Genomic DNA, 9,710 nt, shown 5'->3' with positions numbered 1-9,710 from the left:
TTTACCAGCAGAGTATATTTTTTTACTTATTCATTTTCTTTTCTGCATACACACCAAGCTGACTCAACTGAAGTGAACAAGGCATATATGCATCAAGATCTACCGAAATTCAAAGCAAAGCAAAGAAAAGCATCTGTTTACTGCCGAATGCATGCAGTTCTGCATTTTCACCCACTTGCTCACCTATTTTGCTGTAAAAATATCTGTGAAACTCTCCACACACACTTTGGCCAGCCAAACACAAAATACACATTCTTAGCTGACAGTAAGAGCACTTTAGGGAAGGCCGACATGGAATGACACAATAATATACAAGTACAGTTACATCGTGAAAATGTTTACTTAATGTTGATATGTAGAGATGTTCTAGAAATATACAAATATCAAAACTCAGTCACACTTTACATTACAGTATTCATGTTCCAGTGTAAAAGTCATAAGAAAGCAACCTACTTTCAATTATTCTCTAAGCTGTATTAATGCGATTACGTCTATAATTAATTACGTGATGGGGAATGTAACTTTCTAAAATGTATAGAGAAAAGCTGGAGTTTTCAGGACCAATCTGTGCTGAGTGACATTAAAAACGAAGCATCAAAACCCAATCGGTTTGTGAATGAATAACAAATGAAAGTAAACGGTAATTGCATTAACCTGTGAGGTTGGAGAAACGGCCACAGTTTGGCTGAAGATCACAGCACTTATCAAAGTCAGAACTGTCCTACGGTTGTTTTGGGGAAATGACAATGCTTTCGGAGATCTGTGAGCATTGAGCTTTAGTCTTGGGTGACTTAACATTGTCATTTATGAGCGGTTTGAGGTGTAGATGTATTTAGTCTTCTCAAACCCGGAAAGCTCGTCTTCGTAGCGAGGAAGGCAGCAGAAGAGGATCCCGCACCCCAGCATCAGGATTGTTGCGCCCCAGCCAAAACCGTACGCCCACGTGTAGGTATAAAAGCCTTCATAGATCAGCTCGTTGAACTTGACAGGGTAGATGATCAGAGCGATCATCTGAATGACTACTGTAATGAGAGAAAGCATTGTTCAGTTACAGTGACCCTAAAAGTATTTGGACATGAAAATGTTGTCCGATACATACCGATAACCGATAACTCTTTATATTTGAAAGCCGATAACCGATATATTGGCCGATAAATCTAATTCCAAATTTTTATATAATTTTTGAGAGCCTGATTACAAAAACAAAAGTCTCTCCATTAAAAGCCAAGTCCCAAACACACAATTATAATGTTCTCATTATAATTATATGTAGCCGATATGACAGACTTGCGGTGCACGTGTTGCAATTTACTGTATTTTCCCCTTTTTTTTTTTTTAAGTGATTCCAATCATATTTCAAGAAATTCAAAACCATCATGTTGAACAGTTCGCATCTGAAGCGTCTCAGCTGGAGGAAATAATCCATAATTTATCAGCTTTAATATATCAGCCAAATTTTCTTATCGGGCCGATAACGATATAACATTAAAAATGAACATATATCGGCCGATACCGATATGGTGGATCCCTAATTATTTTACAAAATACTACAGCAGGAGGCATTTATTTGAAAGACAGACAGTAGAAGGACACTTTTAGGCTACAAATGATAAAACTATAGACGTCCTATTCAAATCATTAACTCGTCTCAGCCTCAGACACCATGCATAAGGCAAAAATATGTGGCACCATTGTTACAGTAAACTTGCACAACGTTCTTGAAAGGAATAATATATTATTTAAGCACGCCGGTCTGTTATTGTGGGGCCTCAACTTTATATTTTCACACCCCTAAACATGACGTGGAACAAAACAAGCTGGGACTGGTTGCTTTATATGTTGGTCAAACGTCTTCTTGGCCAATGAAAGCAGTCCAGACTACTGTTCATTTGATGAACTACACCTGTGTGAACTTGAGGGAAACTGTTACAACCCTTAAATGTAAAATCGAGGTGTATATTGATTGAACGGATTGATCTGTTGGTTAGATTGATCTGGTGTAGTAGTGTGTGTGTGTGTGTGTATAATTCATCTACTGGTAAGAACAGAAATAACCTCGTCTGATTTACAGGCATTTAATATTCATAGTTCAAGCATAGACCAGTTTGAGGAATGCAGGAAAGACGAGCTGATCGCCGGTCATGATCCAGGGGCCGTTTACACGACACTGTGTTCAACTGAAAGCAGAAAACTTTATGCGTTTTGGCCGTTCATTTAAAAGACAATGCCGTTTCGGGGGCCTAAAAATGGTTACAGTGCACGTTTTTGAAAACAACATCATTATCCTCTCTGTGTTAACTACAAAAATGGGAATTTGTGAAAACTAAGACATAATGCGCAATTGCGCATGCATATTAGGGCTGTCAACGAATATTCTAAATTCAAATATATATTCGAATAGTTTTAAAAATCTGAACTTTGAAGGTAAAAATTAATATTCGAATGTGGAAAAACACACTGCCTGAGGGAACATTACTAAAGTGTAGCCTTAAGGCCTGTTCACACCGGGACGAATTTCGCGCGCGATATTCGCTGACGTTTAAAGCCTCGTGACTAAACAAAGGGCGCCAATGTGAGTGTGCACACCGACGCGGAAAACGCCACGCGGAAAAAGCGTCATTTTTTAAAAACGCCTCGGGGTCGTTTTTTTAGTTTGATGCGCCGCGTCAAAGACTATCCGACCAATGAGATTGGCGCTTTTGCTCACGTGTCTGGAGCTTCTGAAGTTACAGTAAAACACAACTTGGGGGCGCTCAAACACAAAACGGTCTTGCCGAGCACACACACGTAACGGCGAAGAAGATATACGCCAAGTAGCTTCTACACTGCCGGGAAGAAATAAGACGAGGAAGATGCGAGGCAAGATGAATGTAGAGCTGCTGGTCTCGTTGGTGTCGGAACATAAAGAACTATATGGCAAACGCGACAGCGACTACATCATAGGACTATTTCTGTTTTACATTAAGCGCCATCTAATGTCAGGGAATGAATTTGCATGTTCACTCGGCTCATCGTCAGCGAAAATCGCTTGGGTGTGAACACAAAAAACGCGTTGAAAGATGCTGGTGAATAACGCGCGCCGATATTCGTCCCGGTGTGTACGAGCCTTTAGGCTACTGTACTGACTAAATAGATATTGCATGAATAAGGTAGGTGAGATACAGCAGGCTTCAACTGGTTTGATTATTTACCGTTTCATGTCAAGGAAAAGTTCCATGTTTACCACAGCACAGCTCGCTCGGAGCGTTCAATGTCGGTTTTATAGCTACTGTAAAACTTCAATTAATGTTAATAATATTTGTTTCAATCGCTGAATGAAGCCTGCTATATTTGGGACAAGAGTCGCGACCTTAAATTGCCGTTATGCGCAGAGAGCGAGAGAGAGAAAGAGTGCCTGCGAGTGAGCGAGCGAGCGAGATTAGTTGAGATTAGCGAGCGGCCATTAGTTGATTTACTTGTTTTTGTGTGGGTAATACGTTGTCAAATATGTTTAAACTTAAATAAACTACCTATACAAGTAGTTATGTCTCTTTGTATTAATTTGTCCTGTTATTGACGTAATGCGCTTCATTGACAAAATGCGCAACCAGATGTTCGAATAGTTCGAATATATTAGAGGGAATATGCGAACGTCATTTTTGAGCAATTTTGACAGCCCGGCTAATGCATGTGACGTGTCCAATAGGTGCGTAGCGTTTCTTTACAAAGAGACATCGCCATCTACTGGCCTGAAGGCAGAACGCAGCGCTTTTAGTCGGTTACGCGGATCCGTGTGAACGAGGATCGTTTCGACAATATTGTCGTCTGTACATGAAATCACGAAGGAAAAACTGAAAAAAATTGCTAAATGTTCCTGTGTTCCTAAATGTAAATGTTGTTAAAACAGGTTCTTGATAAACTGCACCTCACATAAACTTGCCCATAAACATGTTTAATCAGTAGCTTAAAGCACAGCTCAATAAATCCGTCATCTCTGGGAGGGACGGGCGTGACTGAGTGTTGCAGGGACATGCGGGTGAAGCCAAGCCCTGTTTGGGTGTGTGGAAACTTTCACACAAGGCTGTGTCTGACGCTTCGAGCCACAAAGCTGTAATCTAATCTAACACTGAGGAACTATTGCTCAAACAGCCAGGTCACACAGAGCGCTTCAGTGTTTCATTGAGTATAAACCACTGCACTACGGCAAACCTTTAGTATCATTGAGATACTAATCAATATTTTGATAATAGCTTTAATTTGTATATTTTCATTTTAACTGTAATTTAAAGTTTTGATCGTTTTGTTGTGTGTTTTTGTCATTTTGATTAGTTTCTGGTTCTATTTTTAGTTATTTTAGTACGTCGACATAAATTACTTGAAAATTAGAATATCAGTTGACAGACATTTATTTTATTTCAAGTTGCAGGGTTTTTTAATGCTTTTAGTTTAAGTGAACTATTATAATCGTCTGTTTGAAATAAAACATTTATTTCGTCTTTCCAAGTCAACAATAAGCAGCTCATTGTAAGACATCAGATCACAGAACATGAATAAGAAAAGGTTGTGATTCAGTCTGGTGAGGAATAGGAGACGGAGAGCTCTCGACTCTCACCTGAACACAGTGAACAAGGGAACGAGTGTATCGGATGGGGGAGGGGGAGAGCGTGGTTTGTGATCGCAACACACTGAGACTCGATCGCATAGCAACAGCAAAACAAAAGGCACATAGTACAGGGCGGAAAGACCAAAGTTACACATCCAGTACAAAGCGTTTTAAACTCTCCACCCCTTAATGAGGAGTTACTTGTCTTCACTTATTTGGGATGGTTGATTTCTGCTCTGTATTGTTTTACTGGTTTCGATAGTTCACTTAGACACAGCACTAACAGTAAGTAACTTTACAACTACATGTCAGCTAACTCTCATTAGAGTATTAGTAGACTGTAAGGGTTAGAATAAGTTGACATTTAGTTGTAAAGTTACATATAGTCAGTGAATGTCTGTTGTTGAGCATCAATATAAAGAGTTAGCAGATATTAAGCAGAAAGTCTACTAATACTCTAATGACTGCTAGTTAATTGAATGTCTAAAGTGAAATATCGAAATAAAGTGTTACAGACATTTCTGTGGTCCAGGTTATAATAGCTATTAAATAAAATGCAAACAAAAATGTAAAATGTCAAATTAAGGCAACTTTTCTTTTAACTTGACGCACTAAAATAACAAAAAATAAGACGGATATGAAAATATACATAAAAAAATAAATAAAATAAATAAATGGCAGCAAATTTTTAAATGAAAATGGAAGATATTAAAATAAAAATCGAAATATTGTTAAAATCTGTAGTAGCATCTTAATGACACTAAAATAACAGCGTTCAGTATTATACCGTCATACCGCCCAGCCCTACATCCGCGAATTATCCAGAAAACATTCAATTCTTCACAGACAAAGTGAAGGAAATGATCCTACTGTGGAATTTCCTGGGAAAGAGTTTGACTCAAACCCCACATGGACTGGAGACGTGGAAAAACAACTCGGTTTTGTTGAGTTTTGGCCGAAATGAAGGTGTCCCCAGCCCTTATTCCTTGATTTCCAACAGACTAAAAAGCAAAGAAAGTCTCTTACCAGCCAAAATAAGCATGCCTCCGATCATAGGCAGCAGCGGGATGGTGAGGGTACAGCAGAGAGCCACGATTGAGATGATGAAGGCGATGATGAGGATGATGAGGCCTATGATCATCAGAGCAGCGACCGCCTGAGCCCATGCTGGAGGGACAACCACAACAAGACCATAATTGCATTATTGGCATGACTGTAAATAATACAATATTGCCAAAGCTTGGAATACACAGAATAATAATAAATAGAACGAAGTGGAAAATATTATAACTTAACTTAAATGTAAATAAACAGTGTAACAATTTAGAACATGTGTGAACTCTATGACATGCTGATTATTGGTTTTATTGCATATACACTATTCGAAAAGTGTACAAATGAAATGACACAAAACCTATTAGCAGGCTTACATTTATTAAAAACAAATTATACAAATGTATCATGTATTAAACAAGGCATGGTTAATCTAAACAACTAAACAAAAGGAGAAGCTCCTGTGTACCTCATCACTTTCACTTGATTAATCAACACGAGGAGGTTTAAAGAAAACACACGAGGCCATTTTCAGTGCTAGGTTGTAATGTGGATGGTTACACATTAACAGACATACAGCAATGCTTAACTAGTTTCACTCGGAATCAGTTTCAGGACTTGTAGAGACAGCGTTTGCTTCTTCACGCTCAATAGAGGAATGTGTTTTGCTCCGAGAAGTCTGAGAATACAGTCACACCCCAGGAGGACGGGTGTGGTCGAGTTTCAGAAAAAATATGATTGATGCAACTTGTATTTTTTTTGGTCTGACTCCATATCTAGTCAACTCATCACTCTCAGACAACTGCTTATGATCAACATTGTTTTCACAATCCTCAGATTATAGTCATATTTTTCATGACACAATATGAAGTGCTAACCCTATGAAAGGGATTAGTGCATCACATCATATAATATTCCCCATCTATGAATAATTTAGACACATTGTTGTTCATAAAGAGGGTTGTGGTATTGATATTCCTACATCAAAATGTCAATTAAACAGTAATGGAGAGATCTTTATTGTCAGGCCTTAGTTTAGACATGTTCTATTGGTGAAATAATTAAATAACAGCTGAGGTAAAGGAATACAAACACAAAAGAGTGGCAGGTTTTGCCTGGAGGTTTAAGCTGTCAACTTTCTCGTCTGATTAATTTAACTGGTTAAACTGGTTAAATGTGGCTCCATTTGCAAACTTTGTGAAAGTTACATTAATTATTTCCATTTGCCCAGAGAATAAGAATTATATAAATGTTATTAGTTTATGGGCTTTTATTTCGGATCAACTTAACTTATAAGAACGTTCCAGCCCAGCTAATACATATAACGTTAAATGTTTATAACAACGCGAAAGATTCCCATTAAGTTATGCGAACATTAACACTACAATGATAGTTCGCCCAAAAACTCAAATTCTGTCATCATTTACTCACGCATTCTTTCAAAATATCTTCTTTTGTGTTCAGCGGAAGAAAGAAATTTATACATGTTTAGAACAACTAGAGCGTGAGTAAATGATGACAGAATTTACATTTTAGGGTGAACTGCCTCTTTAAGGGAACATTCCATTTTATCACTCCGCAAACATTATGGAACGTTACTTTTTGATTGTTCTCTGAACGTTCTAAAACTAGTGAAATTTAAAAAAATGACAGATGGAACGTCCAAATAAAACGTTTAAGAAGAAAAAAACGTTCCTCGAATAATGTATTAGTGCTAACATTTTGAGAACATTATTAAATGATAACTTTAAACACACATTATATGAAGTTACCGTAACCGGGAGAACATTTGTTGATAACTTTTGCGCCTGTTTCATTTCTTTTTTGTTGAACGCTTTTATTTGAACTGCACGTGAATGTCTAAAACTTGATTAAACATCGATTAGAATGACTCGAACCCAATACTTACGATACTCCATGAGAGATTTACAGGCAAACTGGTCGTTGCGGCCTTGACACTGCCTCCACATGCTGGCGTAGTGTGTTTTTGCGTCCTCGTCCTCGACCCATCCGGACTGCGCCGCGATGGCGATAATGTCGAAAATGATCGCGAACAGAATAATCAAAGGCAGGATCCACCTGCATCTTGGATACGAGATTCCACAACGAAACATTTTGGATATCTGTGCTGTTTTGTGTCTCCTAACCGAGTGTGAAGAAGCTCTCTAGAGGTTTTCGTGCCACTCTTTATCTGAACTTTTCCTGAGCTCCTCCCAACAGTGAACAGTGAAACCTGATCTGAGAGGTTTGACCTGTTTCAATGGATCCTCTCAGGGTTTGGCCTCAACGCACTGAAATGACACACACACACACACACACTTCATCAGTCATGTTCTCTCTTTTTAACATTGTAGAAGTTCACTTTTAATTGACTGTAAAGTTTTACAATACCTTAAAAGTTATGCAGTTATTAAAAGGCATTTCCATAGTGAAATTCACTCAACCGGTAATTCGCCTTTGCCTTGTCTTTTTTACTTATTAATAATCATATAATCAAAATCAATCATAACATCTATTTACACCTGACACGTAAATGCATTTTACCATATTGGCCTATTTGTTGCCACAATGTTACAATTAATTGTTTTATTTGTATTTTTTACAGTAATGTGTTCAGATGACCTACTTGCTTTTATTTTACAGTAAACCTCTTCAAAATGCAGTATTTTCAATGTAGAGAATAGTGAATTTTGGGTTACTGTGTTACTTATTGTTCTTTCTTTCCTTTTTTTTTTTTTAAAGAAAGCAATGCTGACTGTACAGTCCTTAATTACTCATAACTTAATTGCATGCAGATTCTTAAGTTTCTTCTCATGCTTTCTGGGATGATTTTCCATAGGTTTTTTTTTCCTCTCTCACAAACTTCTCAACAGCTCAAACTCAAAATATTAATCATCATTAGAACAGACTTTAAAGCTCTTGATTCTACATTGTACTTGCATGCACTTTTAAATAGTTCTTGTATTCTTGTAATTGTGGCAGTTGTTAAAGCTGTCAATCACAGGTAATGGTTCCTCAGCATTGCCAATGTACATCGTTTATAGTTCTATAACCGATTCTTTCTATAGTAGCAGCCTAGAAAATACTGTATTGTAAATGTGTTATTACAATAATATGTGATAAAATCTTGAAATGGTGGATAGTTTATGTGGGTGTATGTCAGTGTCAGTTTTAGATGACTGACTTTATTCATAGCGTTGCATGCTGGTGAAATTCTATAGAATTAAAATGGGTTGCACATTTTTTCATTAGTAAATCTTATCACACCTTTGTTGCTGGTGATTCACACGCATGCGGAGTTAAACTTCAGTCAAACTACACACTTTTGTGTAGTGATAGTTGTGTGTTTCTGACGAGATCTGTCCTGGTTAGATCCACTTTGCTTTTGTCTCACAAGATACAGCTTAGCCGTCACAGTAAAAATGTTAATGTAATAATAGTTATTTTGAACATTAATAATAATTTGCAATATAATTGTTTGATCAGGGGGGGTTTGGGGGCACCAGTTTCTTTCAAAAACATAACGTTGAAGTTATTCCCAGCTTTTTAACCGTATACCAGTCCCTGCTGTAATATATAATGTTTGTTTATGTAACTAGTTTAACCGTCCCTGGTGGCAGTTAGAAAACAATCTCAGAAATTGTGAATGTATACACCGTATACTAGTTATTTTTTGTGGAGGTTACGTCGATAAACAAACTTTCTGACACAGAAAGGGTCCTTCAAAACTGTTTTGTTCTTTTAAAATTTGGATTAAAACTACTCTGGACTTTTATTCATTTGAGACAAATTGCATTAAAATGGTTCAATAAAACGATGGACATTTGAATAGATTTGTATAGCTATACAATACATGTTAAAGCATAAACACATGAGAACACCAAAGGAAATGATAAGATCAGAAACTTAACTGAAGCAAAGGTCATTAGATGGGTTAGGGTGGTTAATCTCTCAATCACAGTAATTTAATCTCTCGTTAGGGATGTGCGACCCCTGTCATTCTTCCCCTGAGTCTGGGGATTTTCACACCTATTACATTATTCATCCGTTTATGTCTGTAGTTTGATTCTAAAAT

The 9,710-nt window shown here is 37.4% G+C and overlaps 1 protein-coding gene across 1 annotated transcript; it reads right to left on the bottom strand.

Annotated features, from left to right (window-relative positions):
• Window positions 1-563: 563 nt before the first annotated feature.
• Window positions 564-7,842, bottom strand: perp (p53 apoptosis effector related to pmp22). The gene is made up of 3 exons (XM_056261910.1): window positions 7,545-7,842; window positions 5,609-5,749; window positions 564-1,022 (listed from the first exon to the last, which is right to left on the bottom strand). Exons 1-3 carry the CDS (start codon window positions 7,747-7,749, stop codon window positions 805-807), a joined length of 564 nt encoding a protein of 187 aa, XP_056117885.1. The 5' UTR covers window positions 7,750-7,842; the 3' UTR covers window positions 564-804.
• Window positions 7,843-9,710: the final 1,868 nt, after the last annotated feature.

The sequence above is a fragment of the Rhinichthys klamathensis genome, unplaced genomic scaffold, assembly GCF_029890125.1.
Source record: "Rhinichthys klamathensis goyatoka isolate OS25496 unplaced genomic scaffold, OSU_Roscu_1.1 h1tg000188l_1, whole genome shotgun sequence".
Lineage (NCBI taxonomy): Eukaryota > Metazoa > Chordata > Actinopteri > Cypriniformes > Leuciscidae > Rhinichthys > Rhinichthys klamathensis.
Note: the sequence above shows the minus strand (reverse complement) of the source record. Positions and strands in the feature narration are given on the sequence as shown.